Here is a 20,916-nt window from a genome sequence, read left to right as displayed (position 1 = left end):
TGTGTGTGTGTTTTTTAACCCTTTCCAACAATTGGATTAATAATGGATAGGTGACATAATTGACGCCTCTCCATTATTAATCTGGCTTAATGTCACCTTCCAATAGCAAGGTGGCATTAACCCTTCATTACCCCATATCCCACCGCTACACGGGAGTGGGAAGAGAGTGGCCAAGTGCCAGAATAGGCGCATCTTCCAGATGTGCCTTTTCTGGGGTGGCTGGGGGCAGATGTTTGTAGCCACGGGGGGGCCAATAACCATGGACCCTCTCCTGGCTATTAATATCTGCCCTCAGTCACTGGTTTTACCACTCTGGCGGAGAAAATTGCGCGGGAGCCCACGCCAATTTCTTCCGCCATTTAACCCTTTATTTTAGCAGCTACAGCGCTGAAATTTTGCACATACACACTACTATCATTAGTAGTGTGGAATATGCAAAAAAAAAGCGGATATGAGATGGTTTACTGTATGTAAACCATGTCTCATATCCTGTCGGGTTTGTGCAGGAGAAATGAAAAGCCGGCAATTGAATTACCGACTTTTCACTAACACCGCTGCGTATTTCTCGCAAGTCACACTGCAGGTCCGTGTGGAATCCGTATTTTTCTCGCCCCCATAGACTTTCATTAGCGATTTTTTTGCGCAATACGCTGACAAACGCAGCATGCTGCGATTTTGTACAGCCGTAGAAAGCCGTATAATACTGAACCGTAATATACGGCTAATAGGAGCAGCCCCATTGAGAATAATTGTGCCGTTTATTTTGCGAGTTTTACGGACGTAATTTCTGCGCTCTTACGTCCGTAAAACTCGCTAGTGTGAGGCCGGCCTAAATAGTGGCATAACATAGGCACCGCTTACCCCTAGATGTGATCACATTTGATGGAATAACAGGCAAATTTTTAAGTCAAAACCAGAATTGAATCCAACAGGAAGTACAAGCCTTTCCTTATATTTCCTTTTCCAGATTTGGCAAAAAATAAATAAATGAAAAAAAAAACTGTGGTGTTGCTTTTCACTTTTTTTTTTTTTTTTTAACCAAAAAAGATGTAGTCACGTATGAAGATGAAGATAATGACTACCACAGCACAAGGTGGTGCCTGCTGTCCTAGCGGTTTGCAAAAGCCAATAGGTGAGCAATGCAGAGGACGAATGCCTGCCGAACATACATTTTGCCTGCACAATGGTGTCTATCCAGTGAATGCATACTGTGCCAAGCAAGTTATCACCAATCCATAGGATAGTGGATACTGTTCCAAATTCTGGCGGTCCGATCGCTCTGCTGGTTTATCTAACAGAGCCCCGCTCAGGATCAGTGGGGTCCCAGAGGTCAGACCTCCTGCATGCAGCAAGTTATCCCATATCGTATGCATGGAGGATAAAGAATAAAGCTTGGTACAAGACACAAGTATGCATTGCCCTCATGAGTAGAATATATTCAAACGTGGACAAAGTCAAATTAATTGAAGAACAGGAAATCACTTTTGGGAACGATTTGCAATTTTGAAACTGAAAAGTTACAGGCAAACAATTTTCATGGCACAGCAAATGGGCACAGGATGCACAGAGGCTTTAGGTAATGGGGTCAAAGTGATAGAAATATACGTCAGTAAAATATAATTTACAGTATAATGAATTGTAACCTTTACATTCAGGATTGTTAATATGTTCCTGTGTGAAGTGATCTACAACATAAGAGAAAACCGCAGGATGCGCCGGCACAGAATGTATACATAAGTGTGCGCTCCGGCAATTACATAATTATAGGCAATTACTCCGAGATCCAGGACCCTGTGGCACTGAACAAATAATCTCTCCTGTTCATACCTGGTGATAGTAAAGACGGCATAGGGTGTGGAAGAAAGGGAGGGCCGGGAGACGGAATAATAAAAAGTCACCTTTTATCCATTGCCAGCATGGCTAGTGATGATTCCCTGGAGACATCACAAATGTTCAAGACTAAACACATAGAAATTGCAGAGCCAAGAGGGGGTTCAATACAATGTATGCCAGTATATCATGGCAGAACTGCTGTGTCTATGGGACTATGCAGTGATACCAGATAAATATCCATATAGACCTGACACACACATGGCTATAGGAAATAGACACAGCAGTGGCGGAGACTCGGTGACAGGGTTGGGAGTAAAGCAGGTTTTTTTTTTTTGTTTTTTTTTTTTTAAAACAAACTGCATTTAGGTGAACCTGGCGTTTCCAAGATCAGATTTAAAGAGACTTTCCAAAACTAGAAAATTCACGCAGTTTGCTTTTAAAAAAAAACATGAGCTTTAATCACCTTGCAAGGGTCCACCATTGAGTCTCCACCACTGCTCCTGGTGTGTCCGTTACTGTCTGCAGCACGGATGTCACCTCCATAGCGCTGCAGCTGATCAGTGAGCATAGCAGCTTTTCCCATGTCGATGTAAAGAGCCGCTAAGTTCACCGATTGGCTGCAATTCTGGCAACATGTCAGCATTGCAGAAAATAGACACAGAGCATTAACAGACTCAGAGCTGGGCCCTAGAAGGGTGAGCAAGGCAAAATTTTTTTTTTTTTTTTTAAAGCAAATTTGCAGTTCGGGAATATGGGTTTTCCAAAATCAGAAAATCCTGATTAATGGGGGTTTTCTAGTCAAATGATCGTAATCACCTCTTTCTATGGTGGGTCATCAATATTAGATTGGTGGGAGTCCAACAATCAATACCCCTACCAATCAGTTGTTATTAGCTCTGATGGCACTCAGATGTAAACATTAAATATAGCTGCACAGCTACATTTAATGTATAGCAGCCCTCAGGGAAACAAGGAAATCATTTCTGCTATTTTTCCTTTTTTATTTTAGGAAGTTCTTGACTATTCCTCCAGACCCCATTATGAACAGTTTGGCCAGGTATCATCTGTTGGAGGGAAAAAGTTGAGTGTTTGCAATCTTGCCGTCATTTGTATGAGGGTACATGGCTGCCCCCCCAGTATCTCCTGCAGCTGCTCGAGAACAGGTAGGAGTTGTGATCTACAAATGTATAGGTTCTGAAATATGTGAGATAACACGCAGGAAGGTCACGCTTTCCATTAGATGTATGGGGGTGGAGGAGATGACAGCAGCAGAACTGCTTTGTACCAGTACATGGAGCGAAATGCTTTGTGCTTCATTGATTTTTACCACCACCCCGCACGTGAGGGTTTCCAGGCGCACTTCAAAGGGCTGGATTACACACAGTGACCATTATGGTGCAGTTTTATCTGTGCTGCCAGTTTTCATACAATTGCCAGAAACTAAGTAATGTTCCTCAACAATAGTCACAATCCATACAAGACACAGTGCAGCACGCAGAAGCCATCCGCATAGACGCTCCTGGGCCCGAATGCAAAAATCTACAGCAGTCCCCATCTTTTCTATGCCATTTATGATACTGGTGTCTTCTTATGTGGCTGGACCCTTGATCGTGTGTGACGGCTCCCTGCGTTGTCCAATTTCACTGCACGGCCAGGTATGAGGCCTGCATCACAAAAGTCTCTAGTCCGCCCCTCTGATCATCCGATCCAACCGATATCAGTGGGTCCTAGTGATTTCAGCACCATTTATTAAAGAGCAACCGTCGTTTAATTTTTAATTCATAAAATCAATAGTTTATATGATAAGAAACTTTGTAATATGTCTTATAAGAGAAATCTGCTTCATTTCCCTCCTGGACTCATGTTTCACTCTCAATTCATGGGTAAAATCTGTGTTCTGTGAAAACAGATTTTCCACATTAAGGAAAGATGGCAGTTGGTGCTTTTAAAATTCTATGAAGGGAAGAGCTAGAAGCCGACACAGACATTCTGCTGAAGTGAGCGTTACAGTTCTCCATAGACGTTTATGAGCTCCAACAGTCACAGCATATCTCAGCCATCATCTGTGTATCGTATACAGTTAATGTGAACTCACTCACTTTGGCCTACAAAAGTCTTCTCTGATACTGCAAAAAGGGGCGGACATCACTGGTGCAATCCTTGCGACCGCACAGGGGCCTAAGAGGTAAGGCTTTTCTGTCCATGTCCGCCAGTAATGCAAGACAGGACAAGAATTAAGACTGAGGTCATGTTCCCACTTAGCGTAAATATTGCTTTATTTCCAAAAATTGGCTGTGTTTAACTGTCCAAACAAGTGGATGAAAACGACAGTAAATTTAAAGGGAATCTGTCAGCAGGTTTTAGTTATGGAATCTGAAAGCAAAATAATGTAGGGGCAGAGAGCCTGCTTCCAGCGATGTGTCACTTAGGGTATGTGCACACGTCCGGATTTCTTGCAGAAATTTCCTGAAGAAAAACGGAAATTTTCTGCAAGAAATCCGCATTTTTTTTGCGTTTTTTTAGCATTCTGCAAGCGTAATTAGCTTGCAGAATGCTAAAGTTTTCCAAGCGATCTGTAGCATCGCTTGGAAAACTGACTGACAGGTTGGTCACACTTGTCAAACATAGCGTTTGACAAGTGTGACCATCTTTTTACTATAGATGCAGCATCTATAGTAAAAGATAGAATGTGTAAAAATAATAAAAAAATAAAAAAAATGGTTATACTCACCTGCAGGCGTCCGTTCCTATAGATGCCGGTGTGATTCAGGACCTTCCATGACGTCGCGGTCACATGACCGGTCTCGACCAATCACAAGACCGTGACGTCATCGCAGGTCCTTCACCGCACACCAGCTATAGAAACCGAAGCGGCAGCATGCAGCTGAGAGGCGGGAAGACATCGAAGGTGAGTATATGACTATTTTTTATTTTAATTCTTTTTTTTTTACCAATTATATGGTGCCCAGTGCGTGGAGGAGAGTCTCCTCTCCTCCACCCTGGGTACCAACCGCACATAATCTGCTTACTTCCCGCATGGTGTGCACAGCCCCGTGCGGGAAGTAAGCAGATCAATGCACTCCTAGGTGTGCGGAATCCCCTGCAATTCCGCATTTTAATGAACATGTTGCTTTTTTTTCCGCGATGCGATTTTTTCGCGGAAAAAAGGCTACATTTGCACAAAAAATGCGGAATACACTGAAAATAATGGGAGGCATATGTTAGCGTTTTTTTCGCGTTTTTATAGCGAAAAAACATGAAAAAAAACGCGAAAAATACTGAACGTGTGCACATGGCCTCACTGATCTGTTGCGGCAGTTGATAAAAATCACCATTTCTGCTGCAGATGTAGCAGAGCTCAGACTGCCGACTTGTGTATATCCCTGCCCACACCACTGATTGGTAGCTGCCTGTGTACACTGTGCATAGACAGCAAGCTGCCAATCAGTGATGGGGACAGGGTTATAAACATTAACTGGACTCCCTGGCACGAGACACCTAGTCCTGCAGTGATAATCTACTGCTGATAAAACACTCGATTAAAATTACAGCAAGCTGCTGAGGAAGTGACAACCCTGGTATCAGGCTCTCTGACCCTACACTATGCCACTCTCGGAATAGGTAGCAAAAATCTCCTGTTCTTTGGAGAATACAAGGGCCAAAACAAATTATTATAGCGCCATTTATTCCATGGTGCTTTACATGAGAGGAGGGGGTATACATATTAACAAACAAGTAAAATAATTTTAATCAATACAAAAAAAAAAAAGTATCGCACTCGCAAGAAAGTAAGAGACAAACTAAGACAAATAGTCAAGAACATCCTAAAATAAAAAAGGAAAAATAGCAGAAATGATTTCCTTGTTTCCTTGAGGGTAGGGGAATGAAGGAACAAACACACTCAGACCTGACGAATACCCTGCATGTGATCTCTTCAATTGTCCAAATAATCATTTTTAAATCCCCAGTGGGCTCAGGTCTCCAGGACAGACTGCCATTTTTTTGGGAGAATTGAGGTATGTAACTTTAATGGGTTAAAGGTGCAAGTACAATGAATATTCAAAAGTCAATTTTGCAGTACAACCACCCCTCTCCACCACTACAGGGGATGAGGAATGTCCAGTTTGGTTAACTTATGTCCAACCTTTGCAGCTTGTAGGAAACAATCCTAGGTGTCAGGAATGACACTTGCACTACTCCATGAAATACAAACTTGTAACTCCAGCCTGCAAGAAAAGTTACATGTTCCTCTGCACAATATAAAACCATATATATCAGACTATTACGGTATCCTAAATTTACATTTTTGCTTACAAGCAGCATGTTCATAATTCATCACACCTTTAGGAATCCCACATAAACAAGAAGAGAAGATACAAACTCCTTCACATGTTTTCCTTGGTGGGATTTGAACCCAGGACCCCTGAGCTGCAAAGCAACAGTGCTAACCATTGAGCCACCATGCAGACCTACTTATACTCATACACACTCCATAGGGAGAGGACAACAACAGGTTACTGCCTATCACCTATAAAAGGGGCTTCTCTACTTTTGTGGAGGAGAAGCAGGTCACCTCCATACCCACCAAATTGTTGGGTGGTCTTGCCAATATCAGGATGTTTTGAAGATGATATTCCTACTAATGTGCACAGCCATAACTAATCCAGCCTTATTCAGAAAATAATGGAAGTTACAACGCTCATTTTCACCCCTATAATGCCCTCTTTTATATATTAACCAACCATTGCGTAATAGGTATGACCTTCACAATGAAGACGACACCAGGTGTCCGGGTTCGGTTTACACAAAGTCATTGTCTTTTTATTTACATTCCAAACAATGGCAGCGCACAGGTCCATAAAATCAGCAATTACAGAGCGCCAGCTATTGTCCTACATCATATAAACTAGTGGGAGCAACAAAACACAAACCTGGTAGTAACAGGCGACATTAGTTGAGCGATCAAACACAAGAAAACTCATTATGTGGGTTCAGAGAAAACATTAAAGGGGGTTTCCTACCTATAATAATTGGGCTGAAAACATCAGCAAGTTTTAAAATGAGAGATCTTAATATATCCCTATCCTGCCCGGTACTCCGATCAGCCAGAGAGAACCTGGTAATATATCCCTATCCCGTCCAGTACTCCGATCAGCAAGAGAGAATTGGTAATATATCCCTATCCTGCCCGATACTCCGATCAGCCAGTCACAGCTCAACACAGGACAGAGTTTTCGCCACGAAAGTGGAGCAGTAAATATAGGGAGATAGAGATTCTAAATCTGTAAACCAGCCCTTTCTCCTATGTAAAAATATCAAAGACTGTAGCAGCATAAAAAAAAAAAAAAGCCATAGCAAAAATATTAACAAATAAAACAAAAAACAAACATTGTTGTGTTTAGCATTTTTTTTCTTGTTGACAGTCATGTGTGAAGTAGCATAAACTCTAAAAGCAACACTCCGCCTTTCAATCTGACTATTCATGCCCCATGATAAGTACAGTCACAATACCAGATGCCCTCTGCTCTGCAGCTTTTGTCTCCCTCTGTCAGTTCACCAGTTCATCCTCCTCTTCTCCAAAACCAATGCCACAGAGGATTGGGGAACGCTTTGGAAATTCCAAACCATGCCTCCATTGCTTTTTCTTGACCTTGTGATGGATAAAGCACCATAGTCACCATCACTGATCTATCCCACACCAATGGAAAGACAGAGGAAGCATGGTTCCGACATTCCACAGTGCTTACATTGCTTCCCTTTTGGTCATTTTGGAGAAGGGGGAACACAGACCACTGAACAGACATAGGGAGCGGCAATAGTAATGTTTATTGGGTTGCTTGACAGGAGTTTCTAAACTTCAGCAGGATTACATGGCTCTATTGCTTCCTGAGTGTGCACACTCGCTTGATTGACAGTTCGGGCTGGTAGCACAGTCACAATCGGTGTGCTTTCCAATACTACAAGTTGAAGCAGTTTGCCACTGGAAAAATTGGGGAAGTGCAGGGGACTGAAGCGACCACGGCAGCTACAGAGCAGCACTTTCAAGCTCTATAACAATGGGCTTGTAAGCGCTGCACTCCTTGCTAGGAGGCCAGCCACCTCTGATAAGTTACCAGCCATGTCTTCAGACTATGCAACAAGCAATAATCTATTGAATCCTTCCATCCTTGAGAAAGAACAGGATTTTTAATAAGTACCAAGTTGCACAGTTGCTTATTTTTACAAACCCTTTGGAATTTTAACCATTGATGAGAATAACCATTTAAAGACTGGAGACACAAATGTAGTTTTAAGTGGAATTTTTGGAGCCAAAACTAGACTTGCATGTAAAAGAAGAGAACTCTAAAAAGGAAGAACCGCCGACGCTTTAACTTCTTGTTGGATCCACTTCTAACTTTCTGACCAAGCAGTCAGATGTCTCCATTGTTCCAGGAGTGCCAGGTATTCTTGTCACCGGTCCACGTCAATGCAGTAGGTAACCGTGCTTAGAGCCTCCCAAGCCCCAGGCAACATTAAGGGGATTCAGGCTATCGTCTATCACAGCAGAAAGTAACACAGACAGGGAAATCTGACAATAAATAAGATCCAACACTGAGGTCTAGGTGGAGCGCAGTCATCATTTTCAAACTGTTCTCTGAGATGAACGAGTGTGAAATCCCTGTATCAAAGGATAATTATACACTGCAGATGAATAGCGCTCAGGAACAAAGTCACAAAGAGTCCAAAAAGAACTGACGTAATATGGCTGAATGGCAGAAACATATCAAAGGGCTTCACGAGGCAACGAGGAGCCGCAGGATGCCTCCTACGGGAAGCTGGGGCTGCGGTGGCCATAACATGTACAATTAATACACCGGTAACCTGCATAAGAGAGACCGGCAGGACAACTGATGTGACAATTACAGAAATTGGGTGGCTTTCTGAATGGACTGATACTTATGTGACTTTATGTGGTCCCACACTGGAGGCAAAATATTTACTGTAATTGTATACGGGGACAAAGCTAATGCGTGGCATGGACGTATAGATCAGGTGTGATCTTCCAGGCAGAACGGTAACGTCAATTACATCAGTGTTCTACCTGAATATAAACATGCAAGCTGGGGTTGGGTGAGCATGCATGTTTACTTCAGCAGAGAAGCTCATCTCACAACATTAGAGTGGCAGCATATCTCGAGATCCAGTAGACATTTAGGATCCAAACTTTTCCCTAGAGCATCTAAAGAGGCATACTAGAAAAACTTGTGAGATCCATAAAGCTAGCCATACATGAGATGTAAATCAGTAGAACTCACTGATTTCGGTGCAAGTAGGCAACCAATGTGCATGGGGAGCAGGGGCGGACATATTATTGGTGCAACCTGTGCAGATCCACCGGGACCCGAGAGGTAAGGGGACCACTACCACCTCCAAAGCAGGTGGAATTGTGCATTATGATGAGCTATAGGGTCCATATATTTTTACTGCACAGGCTCCATTTTCTGTGCGTCCGCCACTGATGGTGAGCCTCGAGTTCTTGCAGAAGACTGGGGTTAGCTAAGAGTTGGTACTTGGATCTTAAGAGTTTGGCCAACAGCAATCTAATGTGTGACCTTTCTCTATGTCCTGGGAGATAAAAAGATCACGATAGGGGCCACGTTCAGAATGGGGGGGGGGGGGGATGTGCCTCCGATTTCATATGTATGATCGGTGTTCAGCTGCTCAAGGACAGAATGATTTACTTTGCAGACTTTACCATGATAACAGGAGAATAAGAAGTGCAATCTTTACGGCCATAGATATTGGCAGAAATGGGCACTGATCTAATGTGCATGGCACACGTATATTAGCGACATATTCCACTGTAAGCCTATATGATAGGGATACATGGCGGTGTATAATCTGAGGTATACTTGATGGGAGCAGAGTCATTTATATATAATATGAATAAAGTTCTGGGGGCATCAGGGATGGGGGCAGGAGGTCCTTGGTCATACAAGGAGACATCATTAAACCACCAATGATATTGAAATACAATCAATCTTTAAGATGTCTATCAGCAGGTAGACAAGTGGGCAAAGCGGCCTCTGCCGAGTACCCAGTAACAGGAGCTCAGGGGGTGCGGGACGCAGGCACTGAGGGAGGCAAGTCCTGATGAGTCACTGCCTGGTGACTTCGGCATTTTACAGATCACCACATCCCCATGATGGGTGCAGTTGGCTTCAGCATGGAATGTGATAAACATCTGTAATCACAGATCTGGGTGTTGAGGACGATTGCTTTACACACCCATATCCATAAAATAACAGCTACGGACGGGCTGCACAGGCGCATTCACATTTCCATTTTTCAGCTCCACTGTATGTGAATTTACAAATCTATCAGGTTTCCATCATTTTACTGGACAAAGACAAACACTTCCAAAAAGTTACAAAAAGAAAAGCAGCGTTTCCGGAAATGGATTCAGTTTTTAAAACTAATTGGAATTATCCACCTCCCAAAAAAATTCTATGTGAACCTACCCTATTAAAGGGAATCTGTCACCCCCAAAATCGAAGGTGAGCTAAGCCCACCGGCATCAGGGGCTTAAACACAGCATTCTGTAAAGCTGTAGATAAGCCCCCGATGTAACCTGAAAGATGAGAAAAAGAGGTTAGGATTATACTCACCCAGGGGCCTCTCTGACCTTTCCCGGCGCACTTAAGTACTTTGCTCTGACCTCAACAGGACAGATAAAGTACGCCTGCACACGAGCCGCGGTGTGAAGACAAGAAGAGGGCATCATTGTAAGAAGATGGGAGGCGCTGGACCGGACCGCGACGCCCATCGGACCAGACCGCAGCGGGACCACCCCTGGGTGAGTATAATCTAACCTCTTTCTCATCTTTCAGGATACATCCGGGGCTTATCTACAGCATTACAGAATGCTGTAGATAAGCTCCTGATGCCAGTGGGCTTTTTAAGGTACCTTCACACTAAACGATATCGCTAGCGATCCGTGACGTTGCAGCGTCCTGGCTAGCGATATCGTTGTGTTTGACACGCAGCAGCGATCAGGATCCGGCTGTGATATCGCTGGTCGTTGATTAAAGTTCAGAACTTTATTTGGTCGTCAGATCGCCGTGTATCGTTGTGTTTGACAGCAAAAGCAACGATGCCAGCGATGTTTTACAATGGTAACCAGGGTAAATATCGGGTTACTAAGCGCAGGGCCGCGCTTAGTAACCCGATGTTTACCCCGGTTACCAGTGTAAAATGTAAAAAAACAAATAGTACATACTCACCTTCGCGTCCCCCGGCGTCCGCTTCCTGCACTGACTGAGCGCCGGCTGTAAAGTGAAAGCACAGCGGTGACGTCACCGCTCTGCTGTTAGGGCCGGCACTCAGTCAGTGCAGGAAGTGGACGCCGGGGGACGCGAAGGTGAGTATGTACTGTTTGTTTTTTTATATTTTACACTGGTAACCAGGGTAAACATCAGGTTACTAAGCACGGCCCTGCGCTTAGCAACCCGATGTTTACCCTGGTTACCCGGGGACCTCGGCATCGTTGGTTGCTGGAGAGCTGTCTGTGTGACAGCTCTCCAGCGACCAAACAGCGACGCTGCAGTGATCGGCATCGTTGTCTGTATCGCTGCAGCGTCGCTTAGTGTGAAGGTACCTTAAGCGACGCTGCAGCGATACAGACAACGATGCCGATCGCTGCAGCGTCGCTGTTTGGTCGCTGGAGAGCTGTCACACAGACCGCTCTCCAGCGACCAACGATGCCGAGGTCCCTGGGTAACCAGGGTAAACATCGGGTTGCTAAGCGCAGGGCCACGCTTAGTAACCCGATGTTTACCCTGGTTACCAGTGTAAAATGTAAAAAAACCAAACAGTACATACTCACCTTCGTGCCCCCGGCGTCCGCTTCCTGCACTGACTGAGTGCCGGCCCTAACAGCAGAGCGGTGACGTCACCGCTGTGCTTTTACTTTCACTTTATGGCCGGTGCTCAGTCAGTGCAGGAAGCGGACAGCGGGGGACGCGAAGGTGAGTATGTACTATTTGTTTTTTTATATTTTACACTGGTAACCAGGGTAAACATCGGGTTACTAAGCGCGGCCCTGCGCTTAGTAACCCGATATTTACCCTGGTTACCATTGTAAAACATCGCTGGCATCGTTGCTTTTGCTGTCAAACACAACGATACACGGCGATCTGACGACCAAATAAAGTTCTGAACTTTAATCAACGACCAGCGATATCACAGCAGGATCCTGATCGCTGCTGCGTGTCAAACACAACGATATCGCTATCCAGGACGCTGCAACGTCACGAATCGCTAGCGATATCGTTTAGTGTGACGGTACCTTTAGCTTAGCTCACCTATTTTGGGGGTGACAGGTTCCCTTTAAAGGATTAGGATTATCGTAAGTATTGGTTTTCTGGAGTGCACCGCTTCCCTTCTGGAGGGGGGGGGGGGACTGACAAGCTCCTATTTGATTGGACCAGCGGCATTAGTTGCACCCCTGGCCCAAACTATGTGCTATATGATGCTGCAAGCATAGGCAGCATATACAAAAAAAAAAAAAAAAAACCAGAGGCATCGATGCTGGTCAAATCCATCCACATTCAGAGCAGCGCTTACAGACTGTATTGCAAAGAGCTTGTAAGTGCTGTGCTCTTTGCATAGGAAAACTGCCAGGTATTAAACTGCAGAATTAAAATGCCTCGATCTTGAGAATATGGAGCGATCAAAATCAAAAGAAGATCCCTGTGTAACACCGTGAGCCCCAGGTGACAGTGACTTGGAGGGTTGGTCGCTCACTTGATCAGGATGTGCATGGCACAACTACGTAAAGAGTGATCTATAGTCCAACCGTAGCTGCTCCGGCCGCTGTACTCACACCAAATGGAGAGCGGACATAAGTTAAGGAGAGTGGAGTGCGGTGGAAAAGGTTACGTCACGCGGTAAGTATAAAAAAAAAATCTTACAATTTATTGCAACGCGTTTTTGGGTTAGAACCCTTTCCAAAACACATTAGAATAAATTTGAAGTTTTCTTTCCTTACTCCCTGGATTATCCTTTTCCACAATTTACTCAAATCTTGAGAACAGAGAGAACTTTCAATAAAAAAAAAAATAAAAAAGAAGTCTATTACAAAGTTGCTTTTTTTTTTTTTTTTTTTTAATAATCCCTCAGCAACTTGACCAATTTATCATGAGTTTAACCCTTCAAGGCCACATTCACACAATCCGTATTTTCCACCAGTATTTGAAGGCAAAACCTGGAGAGGAACAATCAGAGGAAAAGTATAATAGAAACTCGTCACCACTTCTGTATTTATCACCCACTCCTGGTTTTGGCTTACAAATACTGATATAAAATACTGATCGTGTGAACGTGGCCTAAACAGTCATTTCACGTCCATTAGACTCGGGATCCCGTACGTCTCCATACAATCCCATCGTCTCTGTAAGGTGCTGGGGCCATGCCCCGATTTGCCCTGTTGCAGTATGGACCGCATAGTAACATTTTGGGGCCCGCGATCATACAAGCTGACATTTTGGGGGGGAGGGGGGGATTCCTTTTAAACAAGGCAAAACTGATGTGATGGAAAAGATTGGCAGGACTGTGGGAGCCTCCTCCTGTCTGCCGCCATCTCTCCCATTTAGTAGGTCCGGAGTGATGTCATCGGAGTGACATCATATGTACATGGGAGGGTCGGGGCGGCCAATGATGGCAGTATGGCCAGGATCTATGTCTCTCCCATTTAGTAGGTCCGGAGTGATGTCATCGGAGTGACATCATATGTACATGGGAGGGTCGGGGCGGCCAATGATGGCAGTATGGCCAGGATCTATGTCTCTCCCATTTAGTAGGTCCGGAGTGATGTCATCGGAGTGACATCATATGTACATGGGAGGGTCGGGGCGGCCAATGATGGCAGTATGGCCAGGATCTATGTCTCTCCCATTTAGTAGGTCCGGAGTGATGTCATCGGAGTGACATCATATGTACATGGGAGGGTCGGGGCGGCCAATGATGGCAGTATGGCCAGGATCTATGTCTCTCCCATTTAGTAGGTCCGGAGTGATGTCATCGGAGTGACATCATATGTACATGGGAGGGTCGGGGCGGCCAATGATGGCAGTATGGCCAGGATCTATGAGCAGAGGAAGGGCACCCTGCCGCCTGGCCACACTGCCAGCTTTCCCCCGGACAGATGCCGAGGACTGCACAGCTGGAGAGCAGGGCTGCAGTGGCCAGCAGGGGGCGCAGTGCCGGAAGCCGCCGCCTCACACGTCACCGCCTCTCACCTTGCAGCTGCTTGAACCTTCCCTCCAGCACGTTGGCGTACTGCACCGAGTTGACGAAGGCTGCGGGGGAGAGCAGCGGGGACGAGGGCCGCGGAGCCTCCATGTACCCGGGGTCCAGCTGGAACATGGTCCGGGAGCTGTCAGCAACTAAACACTACCCGCCCGGTCACAGCAGAGCGGCCTCCATGGGGAGAGCGGCGGCGGAAACGCGTGTCCTCAGGTGTCAGTCCGCCGGACCCTCAGTGTCACGATATAATCCAGGTAGCGCCGATAGGCAGCGCACAAGTCCCGGGACTGCGGCTCCTGACTGCACCTTTCCCAGTACAGAAGCCTTAACAAAAAAAAAAAAAAAACTGCCCCCAAAAAACCGGCTCAAATTTCCGAAATTCCTGAGATTCCTTGTGCTCCGGCCAGCGCGCTTCCCGCCGCTCCGCCTGTACCTTGCTCCTGTTACACGTCCCGGGCAGGTTGTATGAAGTCTGTGCCGGGGAGGAGCCTGCGCGCTGAGGGGCAGGTTGGGCGCAACCACCGAGAAAGGTGTGACGGGGGAGGAGGTGTGACGGGGGAGGAGGTGAGAGGACCAGGAGGTGGTACAGTCCTGCAGAAAACAACTCACACAGCGGGCGAGGTGTGTCCCCTCCTGGACGCTCACAACATGTGGAAGGAAAAAAAATCCAGAACCGTCCACATGTGCGAGAAATCTCAAGTTCTGCTTAACTTCTGCAGAATTAGCAAAAAGTCCGCGTTCACACATAGCGTAAATACCGCGCTTTTTCCGTACAGAATCTGAAGGAAGCAAAAAAAAAATCCAGCTAAAAAAATTACACAAAAAATCCATCCAACACCATAGGAAAAAAGAGCTGTAATCATCGCCTTATGATTTCCTGAAAACTCCGCGCCGCTCTGCGTCTAATGATGCTGCTGAGATCTACTTTTTTTTAATTTTTCTTGTGCATTTTTCTTAATAGTTTTCCACAGGGAGACGGAAAATATGTACCGTATTTTATTTTTTTTAAGTACAGAATGCAAGTTTTTTTTTTTACTTAAAAAACGCTTTGAATCAGCACCAAAAAAACTGAAATAATGGGGTAAATTAGGCCGTGTTCACATGGAACGTAAATTCTGCCCTTTTTTTTTTTCCCTGCTTCAATTTTAAATTTTTTTACGGTTTCCACCTCAAAAGCCTATAAGAAAAAAAAAAAAAAAAAAAAAAGACGCTGTTCGCGTCTTTATGTGCACAGTGGGTATGAGCTTTCGTTACATCACATTTATTTTGCTTGACTCGTTTTCTGTGCAGAAAAGTGTTTTTTTTGTTTGTTTTTTTAGTGTTTTTAAATGCTTTTTCTTCTGGCTTTTTGTCTGTTTTTGCTATGTCATATTTTACATCAAACTTCTGCTTAGCTTTGATAAAGCTTTCTTAAAGTCGTCTGTGGATGACTTGAGTTTTGTATTGCATTTCTGCTGTGACACTGACTAAAACCTCGCACTTTTTTTTTCGTAGACATTCCTCATCTCATTGAAATCTATGGGAAAATCTGCAGATAAAAAGCACATTTACGGCAAGAAAAGTCGACATGTTTCAGGTTTCAGATTCTGCTGCGTTAATAACACAGTGGGAATCAGATTTATATAAATGTCTACATTTTGCAGGAACTACAGTTATTTCCAGAAATATTTGGATAGTGACCGACGCTCTGTGATTTCAGCTCTGCAGGCCGCTAGTTTGAATTTAACATGAAACAAGTGTGGTGTAATTGAAGAGGAGACTTTCAGGTTTAATTAAAGGGGTTGAACAAAAATATGCCGTGAAACCATTTCTACAAAGCCTCCTCATTTCAGGGGCTCAAAAGTAATTGGACAAATGAACTTTAAATAAAATGTTAATTTTAATACTTTGTAGAGAATCCTTTGCAGACAATGATTTCCTGATGTCTGGAAGCCATGGTCATCACCATCGCTGAGTTTCCTCCTTTGTGATACTTTGCTGCCTTTACTGCAGCTGACTTCAGTTGTTGCTTGTTTCTGGGTCTTTCTGCCTTAAGTTTTTCTCTTAAGCCTGTTAAATGCTGCTCGATGGGGCTGAGATCTGGTGATGACTCGGCCATTGCTGAATATTCCACTTCTTTGCCATAAAAAACTCCTGTGTTGCTTTCGCAGCATATTTTGGGTCATTGCCCACCTGTATGAGAAGCGTCGTCCAATCAACCTCGCTGCATTTGGTTGAATCTGAGCAGACAGTATCGCCCCGTACACTTCAGAATTCATCCGGCTGCTTCTGTCTTCAGTCCCATCACCAATAAACACTAGTGACCCAGCACCATTGGAAGCCATGCATGCCCACGCCATCACACTGCCTCCACCATGTGTCACAGAGGGTGTGATGTACTTTGGATCATGAGAAGTTCCAAGCCTTCTTCATACTTTCTTCTTCCATCATTCTGGTACAGGTTGATCTTAGTTTTGCTTTTCCGGATCTGGGCGGCATCTTTAGATTTTTTTTGGCAAAGCCTAATCTGGTCAATCTATTTTTAAGGCTGATTAATGCTTTGTACCTTGTGGTAAACTCTCTGTATTTACTCTCGTGAAGTCTCCTCTTTATGATAGACTTAGACACTGAAACACCTACTTCCTGCAGAGTGTTCTTCCCTTGGGTGGATGTTATGAAGGGGTTTTTCTTCACCATGGAAAGGATTCTGCCATCATCCACCACTGTTGACTTCATTGGATGTTCAGGCCTTTTTGAGTTTCCAAGTTCTATTTTTGTAGAATGTACCAAACTATTGATTTGGCCTCTTCTAACATTTCTGCTATCTGTCATCTGATGGATTTCTTCTTTTTTTATCCTAATGATGGTCTGTTTCCTCTTCCATTGAGAGCACATTTGGCCGCATGTTGTGGGTTCACAGCAACAGCTTCCAAATGCAAATGTCACACCTGAAATCAGCTCCAGACCTTTTACCTGTTTAACCGATAACAGATTAACAAGGGAATAGCCCATGCAGCCCATTAAAGTACTTTCCAAATAATTGTCTAATTACCTTTTGGTCCTTTGAAAAAGAGGCAGCTACATATTAAAGAGTTGTAATTCCTAAACTCCTCCAATTAGGATGTGAATGCCCTCAAATTAAAGCTGAAAGTCTGCACTTTAGGCTGCCGTCACACTAGCAGTATTTGGTCAGTGTTTTACATCAGTATTTGTAAGCCAAAACCAGGAGTGGAACAATTAGAGGAAAAGTATAATAGAAACATATGCACAACTTCTGCATTTATCACCCACTCCTGGTTTTGGCTACAAATACTGATGTAAAATACTGACCAAATACTGCTAGCGTGACAGCAGCCTTAAGTCCATACTGATTATATATCCTTATCTTGAATATATTTTGGTAACAGCTAAAATGCTGAAACGTGTGTCACTGTCCACATATTTGTGCACCTACCTGCATAAGATGCTGCATTTCCTGGAAAGTAAATATGCTATGGAAAAAGAGCACCAAACTTTGCGGGAGTTTAGCCTAATAAGGATTTCTTTGATAAATCCACGTTTTGCACCAGTTTTATCGGCAGATTCGTAATAGAGACCCTGGGAAGATTGAAAAATGTAATACTGAAAAAATGCTGCAGATTTTACACACTCCGTTAAAATCAATAGAATAAAAGTGCAGAATTTCCACAAAGTATCTAACAGAAATTGACATGCTGGGGATAAAAAAAAAAAAATCCTTTAAACATGGCAAGTTCCGCAACTGCAAAACCTTCAGTGTGTGAATTAAATTTTTCCAAGTCTCCTCCGAGTAGCTAGAATTCTCATACACCACAAATCCAGATGGAATATCCGTAAATAATGTTTGGACATAAATTTACATATTCCTATGAATAAACATACACTGCCATAATTATATATCTCTCCTCTTCTGTCCCATCTTTTTTTCTTCTCTTTTCTTATCTTCATTTCTCTTCATCTTTTTACTCCTCTCTTCATCTCTATTCTCATCTCTACTCTCTTCTTTCTTCATCTCTATTCTCTCTACTCTTCATCTCTCTTAATTTTTCTTCTTTAATCTTTCTCCTCTTGTTTCTCTCCTCTCATCTTTTCGCTTTTCTCCTCTCTTCATTTCTCTCTTCTTATCGTCTCTCTCCTCTCAGCTCTCTTCATTTCTTCTCTCCCATATTCCATCTTTCTTAATCTCTCTTCTCCCTCCATCTCTCTTTAATTTCTCATCTTTTAATCTTTCTTCTTTTCATCTCCCTCTCTTCTCTTGGTTCTCTTCATTTCTCTTCTTTCCTCCTCTCTTCCTTCTTTCTTCATTTCTCTTCCCTGTGTCTCCTGTCTTCATCTCTCTTCCCTGTGTCTCCTGTCTTCATCTCTCTTCCCTGTGTCTCCTGTCTTCATCTCTCTTCCCTGTGTCTCCTGTCTTCATCTCTCTTCCCTGTGTCTCCTGTCTTCATCTCTCTTCCCTGTGTCTCCTGTCTTCATCTCTCTTTAGTCGTAATACACTGAAGTATAGAAATATTGCAGGGTTTTATAAAAGCCGTCACATGGTCTGGTCAGAATAAAAAACGCTTTACGCCAAAAACTACAAATAGGAGACAAAATTGGTATGGTTATATGCAAAAGTGGAAAAATATTGAAAATAAGATGTACAATTTTGTATCACCATAATTGTACTGACCGACGGGATGAAATTAGCGTAGAAATTATACCGAATGGTGAACACTGTAAAAACAACCCCCCCAAAAAAAGTAACTATACAACACCTCACTATTGGCTCTAGGATAGTGAAAAAATAACATTCTCACATACCGAAACCTGTCCTCCACCAGTCCTCTGTTCTCATGGAAAAGCTCATGACCGCTGCAGCCGATCAGCTGCAGCCTTTACATTCAATCTGAGCTCACAGTGTTCTCTGCCTTTTCTTTATTTTCATCTTCCCTTCTAGATTTCATGAATTTTGGAAGGAAAAAGCGAACATGATTTGAGCCACAAGCAGAAAGTATCAGTTCAGTCTTAAGCCCCAATCCACATTATATATGTAAAAATGTGTCTATTTGACATTTCTTTGAGATATTTACTGATCGATAGCGTTTTATTTTTAAGATTTTCCTATGTTAAGGTACCGTCACATTAAGCGACGCTGCAGCGATATAGACAACGATGCCGATCGCTGCAGCGTCGCTGTTTCGTCGTTGTGTGGTCGCTGGAGAGCTGTCACACAGACAGCTCTCCAGCGACCAACAATGCCGAAGTCCCCGGGTAACCAGGGTAAACATCGGGTTACTAAGCGCAGGGCCGCGCTTAGTAACCCGATGTTTACCCTGGTTACCAGTGTAAATGTAAAAAAAACAAAACACTACATACTTACATTCCGGTGTCTGTCGCGTCCGTCTGTCGCGTCCGCCGGCGTCCGCTTCCCTGCACTGTGTAAGCGCCGGCCCTAAAGCACAGCGGTGATGTCACCGCTGTGCTTTGCTTTACGGCCGGCACTGACACATTCAGTGCAGGAAGCTCTGAGCAGCAGCGCGGACGCCGGGGGACGTGACAGACATCAGAAGGTGAGTATGTAGTGTTTTTTTTTTACTTTTACAATGGTAACCAGGGTAAATATCGGGTTACTAAGCGCGGCCCTGCACTTAGTAACCCGATATTTACCCTGGTTACCATTGTAAAACATTGCTGGCATCGTTGCTTTTGCTGTCAAACACGACGATACACGGCGATCTGACGACCAAATAAAGTTCTGGACTTTCAGGAACGACCAGCGATATCACAGCGGGATCCAGATCGCTGCTGCGTGTCAAACACAACGATATCGCTATCCAGGACGCTGCAACGTCACGGACCGCTATCGTTATCGTTGTTAAGTTGTTCAGTGTGAAGGTACCTTTAGAGCAGATGTTCTTATCTATATACTATGTATAACTTTGTTACTTCCTCCATTGCAAAGTTGCTGTAAAATATTGAAACCATTATTATCGTAACCATGTTTTACAGTAAATGTAAACAGAACAAAGAAAAGCTGCATTACCCCGGCTGTGTGGCCCAAACGTGGTGTGACCAGACATTTCCCCATCCCCCATTTGCAGCCAGACCCCCAAAACAGTAACTCCAGCTCACACCTCATCCCACATCCACAAACAAACAGACCTTTCCCCCTGCAATTGTTGAGCAATTTACCAAGTCTGGGACAATCCTGCACAAACAGGGGGTGAGGGGCTGTGCTGTCCTTGTCTATTAGCTGCTTTCCTGCCAAACAGCATAGATTTTGCTTTTGCCAAAACTGTGCTGAGTTTTGCAATGGTTGGAATGGGACATTTAGTCATTACTGTCATTTCTATCTTACATAGCTGAGTGTTTGCATTTGACGATTTTGCTGCAATAAATGACCTCCCGATCGATACATATTTGCTAAATATTGGCTTCTTTATATAGACAGACCGTGCGTAAGATGCGCACGCAACGATCAGTAATAGTTCTTTCAGTACAATGTTCTCGGCAGCACATGCCATGTTTACACAAGACGATGTGCTGCTGAGAACAATGACCTTTTGGGCAAACCAAATGATCATTTCACCCAACAAACTAGCATTTTGCTCTTTTATTAAGTGATCAGCAGCCATTTAGGGTTCAAGATGATCAGTAAATTAATGTTCCTAAAAACCTGCTGCGGAAATTGACCTTTACATGCTACAAAAATGTACAGTTTGTGCTCATAAAACATTAACCTCTCAATGCTGTGTTTGGAAAGGACTCGGGAGCTGAACTTGCTCCACACTTGGGATATGTTACACAGCTGGCCTCTTTGTC

At 43.9% G+C, this 20,916-nt stretch overlaps 1 protein-coding gene across 2 annotated transcripts in view; it reads right to left on the bottom strand.

Moving 5' to 3' along the window:
- The window catches only part of SPTBN2 (spectrin beta, non-erythrocytic 2), a 183,006-nt gene that overhangs the window by 81,934 nt on the left and 80,156 nt on the right, over window positions 1-20,916 (bottom strand). The window contains exon 1 of one of the 2 annotated variants that reach the window (XM_077287516.1): window positions 14,112-14,585. The exons of the other annotated variant lie outside the window; for it this stretch is intronic. Within the exon in view, the coding sequence (XP_077143631.1) occupies window positions 14,112-14,238 (127 nt within the window). The 5' untranslated portion in view covers window positions 14,239-14,585. Of the gene's footprint in view, window positions 1-14,111; window positions 14,586-20,916 lie in introns of those variants that run through there. 2 annotated transcript variants of the gene reach the window in all.

The sequence above is a fragment of the Ranitomeya variabilis genome, chromosome 2 (genome assembly GCF_051348905.1).
Source record: "Ranitomeya variabilis isolate aRanVar5 chromosome 2, aRanVar5.hap1, whole genome shotgun sequence".
Lineage (NCBI taxonomy): Eukaryota > Metazoa > Chordata > Amphibia > Anura > Dendrobatidae > Ranitomeya > Ranitomeya variabilis.
This window is presented reverse-complemented; position numbering and strand designations above follow the sequence as displayed.